The 13,784-nt window shown below is 41.8% G+C and overlaps 1 protein-coding gene across 5 annotated transcripts in view; it reads left to right on the top strand.

The window, feature by feature from the left end:
- The window catches only part of GINM1 (glycoprotein integral membrane 1), a 36,868-nt gene that overhangs the window by 14,654 nt on the left and 8,430 nt on the right, over positions 1-13,784 (top strand). For 4 of the 5 annotated variants that reach the window (XM_045008985.1, XM_045008986.1, XM_045008983.1 and 1 more), the window contains exons 2-7: positions 1,461-1,520; positions 1,727-1,823; positions 5,691-5,842; positions 7,950-8,106; positions 8,474-8,607; positions 11,500-11,663. In XM_045008985.1, the coding sequence (XP_044864920.1) occupies positions 1,485-1,520; positions 1,727-1,823; positions 5,691-5,842; positions 7,950-8,106; positions 8,474-8,607; positions 11,500-11,663 (740 nt within the window). In that variant the 5' untranslated portion in view covers positions 1,461-1,484. The remainder of the gene's footprint in view (positions 1-1,460; positions 1,521-1,726; positions 1,824-5,690; positions 5,843-7,949; positions 8,107-8,473; positions 8,608-11,499; positions 11,664-13,784) is intronic. The other variant, XM_045008984.1, reaches the window with a different exon arrangement.

The raw sequence follows: 13,784 nt of genomic DNA on the forward strand, positions 1-13,784 counted from the left end.
AATCAGATTCTTATAGCCTAGAGGAACCCCCTCTAGCCTTAGGTTCAAAGTTACAGCAAACAGAGGTAAAATCCTCTCAGCAAAAAAGGAACATTTACAAGTTGAGAAAACAAAAATCAAACTAACACGCCTTGCCTGGTTATTACTTACAAGTTTGAAACATGAGAGACTGATTCAGAAGGATTTGGAGAGCCTGGATTGATGTCTGGTCCCTCTTAGTCCCAAGAGTGAACAACCCCCAAACAAAGAGCACAAACAAAAGACTTCCCTCCACCAAGATTTGAAAGTATCTTGTCCCCTTATTGGTCCTCTGGTCAGGTGTCAGCCAGGTTTACTGAGCTTCTTAACCCTTTACAGGTAAAAGAGACATTAACCCTTAACTTTCTGTTTATGACAGCCCACAGATTGAGAAATTCTGCCATATTAGGTTTCTTTTGCCTTCATTTGCTACCAAATTCATGGTCCATTTTGGTCAATTTCATGGTTATAGGATTTTAAAAATAATAAATTTCATAATTTCAGCTATTTAAATCTGAAATTTCATGGTGTTGTAACTGTAGGGGTCTTTATCCAAAAAGGAGTTGGGGGTGGGGGAGTCGCAAAGTTATTGTAGGGAGGGGTTGTGGTACTGTGCAGCTATTGGTGGCGGCTCTGCCTTTAGAACTGGGCAGCTGGAGAGCCGTAGCTGTTGGACGGGAGCCCAGCTCTGAAGGCAGAGCCGCTTCCAGCAGCAGCGCAGAAGTAAGCATGGCATGGTATGGTATTGCCACCCTTACTTCTGTGCTGCTGCCTCCAGAGCTGAGCCCTCAGTCAGCAGCCACCACTCCCTGGCTGCGCTGCTGCTGGCGGGGCGCTGTCTTCGGAGCTGGGTGCCTGGCTAACAGCTGCTGCTCTCCAGCTGCCCAGCTCTGAAGGCAGCACAGAAGTAAGGGCGGCAATACTCCGACCTCCCTAAAATAACCTTGTGACACCCCACCCCCGCAACTCCCTTTTGGGTCAGGAATACCAATTTGAGAAACTCTGGTCTCCCTTGTGAAATCTGTATAGTACAAGGTAAAAGCACGCGAAAGACCAGATTTCACAGGGGAGACCAGATTTCATGGGCCGTGATGCATTTTTTCATGGCGGTGAATTTGGTGGGGCTCTCGCTATAATTGACTCCATCTTAAGCATGTTGGTATGTGGAAACATGGCACGTTCTCTTGATCTTCATTTAAAAAAAATCCATTTTCTTTTTCATTGAACAGGGAGTGATGATCATTCTTTTGTAATTAGTCCTCTTTAAAAACTGATGTGTGGGACAAGTAAGCACATTCCACTAGCTGCACTTTGCCAGACAGTGAGCATAGGGAATGTGCTCACTTGTCCTACACGTCATTTATTCTTCAATAAAGTGGGACTCATTTTACAGGACTCAACATTTATTTTCTCATTATTGTTTTTTTTTTTTTTTTTTTCAGGAGAACATCAGAGTTAATGTTACTATGTTGAAAACCAGTGAGGAATCTCAAGAAGCACAGGTTTGTTGTTTTTGTTTACTCAACATATTATTAAGTTATGAACCAAACTCTACCTGTGAATGTGTGTGTTTGCAGATTTTTTTGATGACTTATTCATTTCAGTATTTTATAAATAGTGACTCTCTAATCTGTTCTTTACATTATTTATGAAACTGAAAATCTGACTGTATATATTAATATTTTGCCAACTATCTTATTTTTTTAAGGTTGTCTTTAATATCACCTACAATAGTGGACAGATATATGTAAATGACTTTCCTATGAAGAGAGGTGTTACCCGGATTAAGTGTCAAACTTTAATATGTGAGTACTGCTCAATTCTTTACCTGGGATATCTGCTTCCATGTCACCTAGAGAAGGACATAACAGATAATTCATTGCTATGGTGCTCTCTGGAGGTCAGCAATATTTGGAAACAACACGTTTACAGAGTTAGGATGTGTTTAGAATCAACATGAAACAAAATCTGACATCCTCATATGTTTCAATGTCCCAGTCCTTGTATTTACACGGTTTAACCTGAAATACAGACCTTGTGTATATTTTTGAAAGGGGAGGGTTTTGCACTAGACTGGGTAATGTGAATATAATGATGCAACTCCCCACTGCTAATGACTGATAGACTTTAAGGTCAGAAGGGACCTTTATGATCATTTAGTCTGACTTCCTGCACAACGCAGGCCACAGAATCTCACCCACGCACTCCTGTAACAAACCCCTAACCTATGTCTGAGTTATTGAAGTCCTCAAATTGTGGTTTGAAGACCTCAAGCTGTAGAGAATCCTCCAGCAAGTGACCAATGCTGCAGAGGAAGGTGAAAAACCTCCAGGGCCTCTGCCAATCTGCCCTGGAGGAAAATTCCTTCTCGACCCCAAATATGGCGATCAGTTAAACCCTGAGCATGTGGGCAAGACTCACCAGCCAGCACCCAGGAAAGAATTCTCTGTAGTAACTCAGATCCCACCCCATCTAACATCCCATCACAGACCACTGGGCATACTTACCTGCTAATAATCAAAGATCAGTTGCCAAATTAATTGCCAAAATTAGGCTATCCCATCATACCATCCCCTCCATAAACTTATCAAGCTTAGTCTTAAAGCCAGATATGTCTTTTGCCCCCACTACTCCCCTTGGAAGGCTGTTCCAGAACTTCACTCCTCTAATGGTTAGAAACCTTCATCTAATTTCAAGTCTAAACTTCCTAGTGTCCAGTTTATATCCATGGCTGTCTCTCTATGTTGGGTGGCACGCATCCAAAGGGCGTTTGAGTAGGATAAATAGGAATTTAGGATTATTTTGATCTTGAAGTATACTTTGCCATTGTAATTATTCCACCTACATTGGGACTGGAGGTTTCTCACATATAAGATGCTGTTGTGAAGGTGTTGCAATCCTGATATTTTATACTGTCTGTAATGGGGGGAAGCTGTTGTTTTCCCCTACTAGTTCAATGTTGTATCTCCTGTGCAACGGCTGCCATTCAGAAGTGTTTAGATTCCATGCCATGGATGTTGGCTTTTTATTTAGCTAGAACTAGATTGTTGAGATCATCTTCTCAACTGTTTATAGCACTTGCAGACAGGATGAAGGCCTCCCCCCCACCCCACCCCGTCTTGCTGGAGAGGATCTTGTACCAGTTTTACTCCTGTATACACCTGTGCTATGACATTGCCAATGTAGTGCTGCCAAGCAAGGTGATAGCACACTCAACAAGATCTCAAGCAACTTCTGCAGTGCTTTTAGCTTATGTGCCTATATCAGATATTTGTAGGGCTGCAACTTGGCCGTCAGTACACACCTTTACTACTACTTATACCATATCTCAGCATTCCAGAGATGGTGCCAAGTTCTGATGAGCAATCCTTCAGTCATTGTTCAGGTGGACTCGGAAACCCACCTCAAGTGACTCACAATTAGGTCATAAGAATGGCCATACTGGGTCAGACCACAGGTCTGTCTAGCCCAGTATCCTGTCATGGCCAATACCAGGTGCCTCAGAGGGAGTGAACAGAACAGGTAATCACCGAGTAATCCATTCCCTGTCGCCCATTCCCAATTCAAACCGGAAGTGGAATGGATACTTGCAATCACTCGAAGAAACGGTTACTAACCTGTTCTGTAAATGTTGTTCTTTGAGATGTGTTGCACATGTCTGTTCCACGACCCAGCGAACATGTCTGTTCTCCTTCCCCTAGTTCAGTGGTGTAGTCTTTTGTGCAAGGACTGCCAATCAAAAGTGTTTTGATACTTGGATTTGCACAGTGGATTGCATAATTAATGAAGCTGAGACAATGATGTTCATTTGACTGAAGATCCTTTTACATGCAGATTCACTAGTTATGGTCAGTCTCAAGGTTGGCTTCTGAGATCATCTGCCCTTTATGATCAGACCTTTACTAATGGTCTTTTAAATTGCTTTTCTAAGCTGTGACCTTGTCTTTTGAAAACCCAAAGGATGACAAACAAATAATTAAATACTCTCTTTCTGGGATAGGCAGTAACTCATTACTATTTGTCACATGTAGTAAAAGTATGTTCCTATCTCTTTCATCTCTAGTATAGATCATAAAACATTTCGAAGTGTAACTTACTTCAGAGGTAATTGACTCAAGAAAAATGCAAGACAAGATTTTTATCCTGCGAGATGCTGAGCATTCTCAAATTCCATTTTCTTTCTAATTGTCCAACCCACTAATCTACAGTGCTTTTGAAATTGTACAAATGTGCTATGTCAGGGGTTGGCAACTTCTGGCACGTGGCTCGCCAGGGTAAGCATGGGCCAGGCCAGTTTGTTTACCTGCCGCGTCGGCAGGTTTGGCGGACTGCAGCTCCCAGTGGCCGCGGTTTGCCGTCCCAGGCCAATGGAGGTGGCTGGAAGCCGTGGCCAGCACATCCCTCGCCCGCACCGCTTCCCGCCGCCCCTATTGGCCTGGGCCAGTGGGAGCTGCGGTCCACCAAACCTGCTGATGCAGCAGATAAACAAACTGGCCCGGCCCCCTGGCGAGCCACATGCCAGAGGTTGCCAACCCCTGTGCTATGTAAATCAGAAACTAGGCAAAAAAAAGTGATTTGACGCAAGGCCTAGGAACCAGGAACTCTAGAGTTCTGTTCTCAGCTTTGTGACCTTGGCACAAGACTTTTAACCTCTCTGCAGGGTTGTTGTGAGGTTTAATTAGATAACATTGGTAAAGTTCTTTTGAAGATCTAAAGTGCTATAGGATACTAAGGTCCTCATTCTGATGTCTCTTATGTTATTGTAAAAGCAAGTTAACTATACTGACTTCATCTGAGGGCTGAAGCCCTAAGTATTCAAGTTCTTGCCCTGGACAGAAGTCTGAGTTCTGACTGAGTAGTTCTGTGCTAAGAACTTTGTTAAATTCTGCTCAGCCCCTCTTAAGCACTTGTAACTCCTATTGAGATCAATGGGTTCTATTTTGCTGAGCGTTGAATGTCTTCAGTTCCCATTAAATTTAATCAGAATTCAGGGGACTTGGCATTTAAAGGTTGTGAGGATCGGGAGCTGCAGGTGCTTTGCATCTCTTAGGATTTGGCCCTTTAACTGTATATTCAATATCGTAATTCAGAAAACATTCAACAAGCTTGTGGATCCACTGGGAGATACCTATATAAATTTATCTTAGTATTTTCTCTTATTTGGCCATAAGTTTTTCATAATGCAAGGCACTGCTGCATAAATAAAAAACATAAATAATTAAAAAAATATTTTGATATTAAGTGGCTTTACTGTAAAAGCAATGAATATTTTAGGGTCTTATTGGGTGATTTGAAGACACAAGGCCAAGCACCTTGTGTCTCCCAACACGGACAAGCTGTGCAGTGCATCAACAACCTGGATGTGACATCCAGACCAGCCTCAATTCATATGCCTGACCACCTGCACATCAAAATATCAACACAAACTTGGACTCTTCATTTTCACATCTAACACACATTCACTAGTGGTGGGAGCATGGTGTTTGGGGAGGAGGACAGTAGATGTGTCCAGGAAGCATTGAGAGAGAGAGGTGGAGGGATGTTGAGTGTGTGATCATGGTAGACTTTGGGGTGGCAGGTATGAGGCAGTTGTGGGTAGTAAGGTCATGAAGATCGGTGGGACTTCTGTTTCTCTTTGTGACTTTGTGCACTGCATAATTATCTGTTGACAGTGGAAACTAGAAACTCTGATAACCTATTGGATCAAAGGCATTGGGGAATTGTCAGTGTTCGCATCATGTTTCGTGAGTGGCCCTTGGCATCCAGATCAAATTTGCAGTTGATTGTCATTCAGGAAGAGGTGACAGAAATCGATGGGAGAGAGGTAACACTAATCATGTTTGTTTGCCCATTCTAAATCGGAATAGTAATTTTACACGTTTTAACTCTCATATGCTTAAGTGCTGTGCTGGATTGGGGATAAAGTGCTTAGCACCTTGCAAGATCAAGGCCTAGACTATTTTGTCTCCTTATAGAATATTGTGTGTGAACTTTAAGCAATGCCCTATCCCCAAAAACTTGGTAGTTGCCATGAAAATAATAATCACAGACAGGCTTTAGGAGAGACACACCGAGGGCAAATGAGCTCTTAAGAAAAAATAATCTAATTTGCTATGGAAAGATGTTTCTCAATTATAGTTGAGATGAGAATTCAGGAAATATCTGTCAACAAAAAAATTGAAAGTATGCAGCACTTTATTTTTCAAAATTTTTGCATAAATTGTTAGCCACTCACTCTTCAAACCAGAGAAGTTCTGCACTGAGCATACCTAATGATACAAGTTGTTGCAGCAGCAAGTAAAAATGTCCAGGTTATGGTTTAGTATACATTTCTGTCTTATACAGGCTCTAGTTTTTGTTGAGATTTCACTATGAAATTTACCACAGCAGTAGAACACTGATTTTGTTAATAAGGAATTATCAAAATGGCTTATATTCTCCTTTCTCTGTGCATGCACAGACATTTAACAGGTAGTACATTTGTCAAAATAATTGTGACTGTAGCTTATTAAAATGATCTGGTAATTCATTGTTTCGAGTGTTTTAGAATGTAAGTGTGTATTACACCTTTTATTATGAAAAAAATTAGCTTAAGCCTGTGTTGCATTGGTTCCTACTGTGACTACCATATAGTAGGAATGCTTTGTTTCAGATCTTTCACTATTCTATACAAAATACTTCAAATCTTGATAGGGAGTTAGTACCAGCATATTAAACTGCTTTATTTCTGTCTGGGGCTTTCACTCTTTTCAATCCAAAGAAGAGCTCTGTATAGCTCGAAAGCTTGTCTCTTACCAACAGAAGCTGGTCACCCACCTTGTCTCCTTAATATCCGGATACCAACACTGCATCCAATCTTGATTATCATCTGACAGTGAACAGATGATTCATATTATGCAGTAGTTTTAATTCTGAGCTATGCAATACTGTGCATCACCGAAGGGCAGGATCCAGCTAATAGCTTACATCCTACTGCATTCCTTTTTGTTGACAAACTTCCATGTTGCAGTCTTTGTCCTGGACCCAATGCACATGCCGGATTTCTGTCAGTTCCTGGTCTTGTATTTTGAACAGCTGTTTTATTACTCTTCACACTGAAATTTTTCCCTCATAAGTAAGTACTTCTAATGATGATTTTTTAGAAATAAAGAACAAGTCAAAATAATACATCACCTAATATTTGCGTGGAGGAAAAATATGAGATTGTTTTAGGTCAATCTAGTATAAATATGGTTACAAAATATGCATATTCTGTTTGTACTTTTTAATAACTTTGTTACATCAGTGTTGTGCCACTCCCTGCTCTGAATATTGTAGCTTTAAATTAAAGAAAGAGTAGGTAAGCGTAAGCTGCTGGAAGGACAAATGGAGATATTAATCATGTTGGCAGAACTTGTTTTGCTGACAAGCTGAGCTGCTGCAGGTTATATCAGAAATCACCTCACTGGCTCTGCAGATAAATACACCTGTGTAAAAATGCGTTATCCCTTGATGTCAGACTTTGTAAAGTAGGAAATGGTAGCAGTAGTGCCTAGTGAATGGCCAGTAGCGTAAGGCTCAGTTCAGCAGTATACTAAATCACGTGCAAAATCCTATTTACTTTACTGGGCCTACTCACGTGCTTGAAGTGAGGCAGGTGCTTAAATACCTTTCTGAATCATAGCCATAATGAATTAGATACAACTCTTGAAAATCAAGCCGATCATATTAACACACCTTCTTGCAGGAACAGGCACCTTCCCAACCTTTAATGCACTTATGCTAATGTATAAGTAAATAAAAAGAAATACTATTAATTATGTTAGTAATACTTGTGCATCCACAAAAATCTTCATGCTAGAGTATTTTAATGGAGCTTGTTTTTAGCCAGTGGCCTGCCTCACCCTTACTTTAAAACAGATATAGAATTCCAATATTTTTCTCCTTTGCAGGTTCAGCAAGAGGAGGTTACTGAAATAAACATATTAATTAAGGGCCTGAGAGTACTTAGACATTCAAACCATACTGTTCCTCTGAAGGAAAGCATGCTGTATTCCATCCCCAGGGACAATGACATGTTATTTACACTTCCCAATCTCTCAGGAAAAGGTATGTAATATATAGCACTTACATAATGCTATTAATGCATAGATCACAAAGCATTTGACAAAGACAGGCAAGGTTCACTATCCCTGTTTGATTGAGAGGGAAGCTGAGGCATGTAGAGGTGAACTGACTTGCCTAAGACAGCAAAGAATCCTGTGGCACCTTATAGACTAACAGACGTTTTGCAGCATGAGCTTTCGTGGGTGAATACCCACTTCTTCGGATGCAAGTGACCACAGTGCACGCACACATGCAGCATTACTTTCTTTTGCTTACTGTGTGCATTGTTAGATTATATACTGCTCCACCAGAAGTTGTGTGGGTGAAATGAAGCTAAAAATGTTTAATTAATGATGCTTTTCTTCTTTAGTAGATGTTCAAGGCCCACTGCAACCAACCAGTCACTACCTCCTCAGGCAAGTAGAAACTACAGTAGATGAAGAGACATTACCTGGCAAGTTACCAGAGACTCCTCTCAGGACAGAGCCTCCATCATCTTATAAGGTAATTGTTTAAAATACTTATGATGTCCATCTTAAGTCCCTGTTAAAATTGAATCAGAAATTTCTCTAATTTTGTGTTTAGCAGTGGAAATGGATAAGAGCAAGTGAGAAATCTAGAAGAAAATAATGGCAGTTAGGGGGAGTGGTGTTGAGAAGACTGGACAGTTAAGTTTGTGTTTATCAGCATAGTGCTAATGTTACAGAATCTTAGTCTCTCCTTCTTTGGAATCAAGCAGAAAGCAGTAAATTATCCCCATTAATCCATGGCTAGGAAAGGAAGCCAGACGCCCCTTGCCCCCTAAGTATGATTCAGTAAGTTGTGCATTGCAACACGAAGGCCATCCACATGCCATTTCAGCAAACATATTGTGCCTTTCTAGAGGCTATGATAGCTATTCTAGGGAGAGACAGCTGAAAAGAATGAATAGTTCCTTCAGAGGAGGGACTTTCCAGGTGTCAGGGGGCTTATTCCTTCACCCTCTCATTTCCTGGTCCTTCTTGCATGAACAGAGAGCAACAATACCCAAAGTCCGAAGGTGCAAACAATTGGATGTTTATTGGGGTGAACTTCCAGCAAGCATGATTCCAGTTTCCTTCCTCAGTGTCCCCCTTCCCAGCTCTGACACCACAGAGCCTGGCCTGTGTCCCTGTTCCCATTTCCCCCCACCTTAGCAAAACATGATTCCAATTCCCCCATCCCCATTCCCATTTCCCCCCCTTACTTCCTGATTGACTGCAGACTATATAGTAAAACTTGAGTTCTGCTTAGCTATACCTTAGCCAATCATTTTACTGAAATTTAACTAGCCAATCCTAACATTGTAACATGGTTATTTAACCAGTTATATCCCACCACCTTAATTGGTTTACATCCAACAAAATTAATTATACAGCAGACAGAAACAATCACAGAACCAGACAGAGATTATACAGACAAACAGTAGGGAAGTGGAGACTACAGTGATAGAATAATACAGAAATGAGGATTTCACAGCCCAGCTATTGATAAGTGAGTTCTTGCCAGATAGGATGCTATCAAACTAAGTTTCCTCTTACATCTTCTAGGCTCTTCCCTTTCTCTGGAGGTGATAGGAATATCAGGACAGGATTGTATTCTTAACAGCCCTATAGCACCTTATTTCATTGTGACTAGTTTGGAATGTCAGGATGTGACCATACACTTCCCAGCTTATGGCTGCCTTTGCTGCTTAGCCTAAGAACAAGGCCTTAGACTGTCACAGTAAGAGAAGGCCCTTATACCAGCAGACAGTGATTTTGATTCTTTCTTTCTTTTATACCTCTATAACTAGCTAAGCGATGAGAATACACCTAAATTCTTAAATTTTAGGCCTTTGCAGACTGCTGCTTGGGTTTTTCTTCGCTGCGTAGACGTACCCTGTGGCTGGCCTGTGCCAGCAGGCTCAGGAGCTGTTTTATTTGGTGTGTAGACTCCTGAAAGTCTACACAGCAATGAAACAGCCCCATCACCTGAGGCTGAGTTGGCTAGCAGGGGCCAGCCATGGATTTTTCTTTGCTGTGTAGACATAGCCGTAGGCTGTGGCTACACTTGCACGTTATACCACAATAAAGCCTCTCAGAGCACTCTACCTTACTCCCCATCCACACTGGCAAGACATGTAGAGCGCTCTGACTCCCTGGCTGGAGCACTCCTGGTACTCCACCTCCTCGAGAGGATTAACAGCTGTTGCGTATTGGGTGAGACGCTTCAGTGCCAGTGTAAATGAGAAGTAATATTACAATGCTCTAATTGACCTGGAAACATCCCATAATCCCCTTAACTGAAGTGGCCTCTCTTGTCTTTGTTGTGAACTTGGGAGGTGGAAGTGCCCTTTCAAAGGTCCCTTTTGGAGTGCTGGCTTTTTTTTTTTTTCCTCAGACCAGATTAGCAAACAGTTCGCTTTGAGTGAGGGAGGAGGGTCTGAACTTACAAGACAGTGTGCTGACACGCTCAGCACTCCAAAACACACTTCACTCTCCCCCCCACTCTCCCTGTCACACTCCACCCCACCCCTCCATTTGAAAAGCATGTTGCAGTCACTTGTATGGTGGAATAGCTGCCCATAATACACTGCTCCCAATGCAGCTGCAAGTGCTGCAGATGTGGCCATGCCAGTCCGCTTTAAGCTCTGTGTGGACAGACTGGAGCGCTTTCCCTATTGCACTCTCCGAAGGCCGGTTTAACTTAAAGCGCTCTACAGCTGCAAGTGTAGCCAAGCCCTTAGAGGCCAGCAACAATCACACACAAAGGAAAGATTCTGTTCAGTCTACTCCCAGGTGAGGAGAGTAGTTACTGCTACAACGCTCCTGTTTTTAAAGACTGTTGCAATCAGATACAAAAAGCGAGTGAAAACGAAACACTACCTGCAAGTCACCACTGCAGCAGGTTAATGCCCAGCAGTTTGATAGTTGAAAAAAATCACTGGGGTTCTTCTCCAAACATTCTACCTTCTTGTGCTCTATCAGGCAGCCCTCAAAGGTGCTTCATAGCCAATATAATGTTGCTGCTGCATCACCAGTACCCCTTTCCCATTGCAGTGTATAGCAGGGAAATGCTATTCTGGTCCCAAGTAGCATATGTAATCTACATCTAAGCTTCACTATAGCCTTGCCTCCAGCTGCTCTGTGGTTCTCAGCTCCCCACCCAAAAATGGGATCTCCTCTCATATCACTCTAAGGCTGTATTTCAGATTTGCATGTGTCAGATCTTCCTGAGCAGGGAGACTGTCAATTAAAAGTGGTGTGTAAAGCGGTGTATGAACTGTATTATACATTTAAAACAGAGCTAATACATCTTGTAGAGATTCACCAGTGGCTAGACTGCACTAGTTTCTGAAATATGTTTATCTTGTTCTTTTAACATGTTTGGTTTCAGGTGATGTGCCAGTGGGTGGAATACTTGAGAAAAGAGCTGTGCGGGTTCTGGCTTAAATCTTTTCCTGTGTTCTTTAAGCTGATGGAAGTCATTGGGACTGGAGTTGTAGGAGCAGCTCTAGTTTTAGGAATCTTAAATGTGCTTTTCCCTTCCTGCGAACACAAGTGAGTAATTCTTGCATACTCCCAAAAAAAGCTATGGTTGTAGTCATAAGACTATCTCATAATATGGAGAGTCTGCTACCACTCTACAAAAAGGTAGTGATTAGCTTTCCACTGTAAGTCATTTCTTATAAGGAAGTTTGGAAAAAACAGGTCAATACCACCTATTAAATTATTAATACATTATCACCATTTCACAGGTGTAGCAGCAGCTCTCTGAAGACAATCTGTGAGGGGTAGGCTTTTTCTCTATAGCATTATTCATGTCAGGATGACCAAACGTCTGAAGCTCTGCAATGACAGTGTAGTCAAACAAGGTTAAGAGCCAGACATTCTGTTTCTAGCCTGGCTTTAGCAATAACTCTACACTTTCAGTCAAGGACAGTGAAGTGCTTTGAAAACACTAAGGTTTTGTCTACACTATACAGCTTTTAGTGACACAGCCGTGTAAATGCTGTTTGTCTGCACTTTTGCTGACAAACTACTTCCACCCCCTATGAGCGGGGTTCGCATTGACGGCAGGCGAGTACTCCTGCTGACAAGGAGCCAAGCCCTTTACACTGCCACTTGCCTCAGCAAAAGCTTTGTTGGGGAGGGGAGCAGAGCTTTTTAAAGCACCTGCAAATGACAAAAGTGATGTCTTTCAATTGGCAGTGTAGACAAAGCCTAAATCATGTGAGTCAATTATATACACCATCTCATTCTACAGAAGTCACTTCTCTTCCCTCATCTGGTGACAATTTACCTCCCTTTTTCATAAGGGTGGGGGGTGAATTAGTGTGCGTAGTGCTCTGACAATGGAAAACATTAATTGCAGCTTTGGTAGAGTAGAATGCAGTCATCAATTCCTATATCCCAGCTCTGCTGCCTTGAGTAAGAAGCACCTCAGCTCAGTGAGTAAGGCAAGGAGTGTACGCTTACTTCCAACACAGTTAAGACAACATTCCTCAGGGTTTTAACATACTGAAAATAAAATGCCAGGCCAACATTAAGATGGAGTTAAAACTGAAAATGTCTCAGATCTGAACCACAGTGGACTTGTCTGTGCCAAAATTAGCTGAAGTCTTCAGTTATGACATTATATAAAGCAATCTAAGAAAGAAAGCCAGCCAGCCAGCCAGGCAGGAGTGAGAGGCCTGAAGATGCTTGACAGCCCTTCCGGGTTTGGGTAGTAAGGAGTTTGCAAACTGAAAAGGTAAATACTTAAAGTGCCCTTTACCAAGGCATGTGCCCTACTGTCACCTCCTGCCATCTTCACTTCACACCAAGCACAATGTTAAAGCCAGAGCAATTAATCTACCATCAGAGTAGGGAAACAGCAATACTCATTGGATCTGACTACTTCCATGCGACAAGCAAGTGGCTTAATACTGGCACCTGTTTAAACTAGGCAGAACTAGAAAAAGGCTAATTATACAGACTGACAATGAGAGCAAAGTACTGATGTGTAAGTAAGTGGTCAAAAACAGTGGTGGAGCTAGGCTATTCCTTAACCTACCATGAAAAGCATACATGTGGCCTAATCACTGCTGGCCACTGTTTCAAGAGGTCTATGCTGACAGTTTGATACAGAGGTAATTTTTCAATTGCAGGCCACCTTTTAAGGTTGCATTTTTTTCCTGTATGGATTAAAGAAGTCACCCTAGAACTAGCCATGTGGCAGGCCTGATTTTAGTGGAGGGGGTATCAAGCAGATGGGGAATGCTCATCCCTTAATTGAACAGTAGTGTGTTGAATCTTCAGCAGAGCTCGCTATGGTAAAAGCATATGTCTTGTAAACATGTCCAGTCATTAACAGGCACTTTAGCTCAGCACTAATGTGGTGGTAGATAATTGTTTAAACTGCCATCAAATCAAGATTTAATATCTGTGAGGTAGGAACTGAAGCATATGCTGATATTTTAGATTGGAAACCAGTTTACATGTGCCAAAAGTCAACAAGTATCAAAGCAGCTTTCTTCAAGCCTCAATACATGTGCTGCCTCTTCATTTAATAAATAAACAAACTAAGTCTGCAGTTACTTCATATGTTGATTTACAATGAAAGGTTGATAACATATACAAGAAAAAATTACATTCTCAAAACAGAGCTACCCTTTTCTAATGTGAAGTAATGTCTTTCAG

Source organism: Mauremys mutica, chromosome 3 (genome assembly GCF_020497125.1).
Source record: "Mauremys mutica isolate MM-2020 ecotype Southern chromosome 3, ASM2049712v1, whole genome shotgun sequence".
Classification (NCBI taxonomy): domain Eukaryota; kingdom Metazoa; phylum Chordata; order Testudines; family Geoemydidae; genus Mauremys; species Mauremys mutica.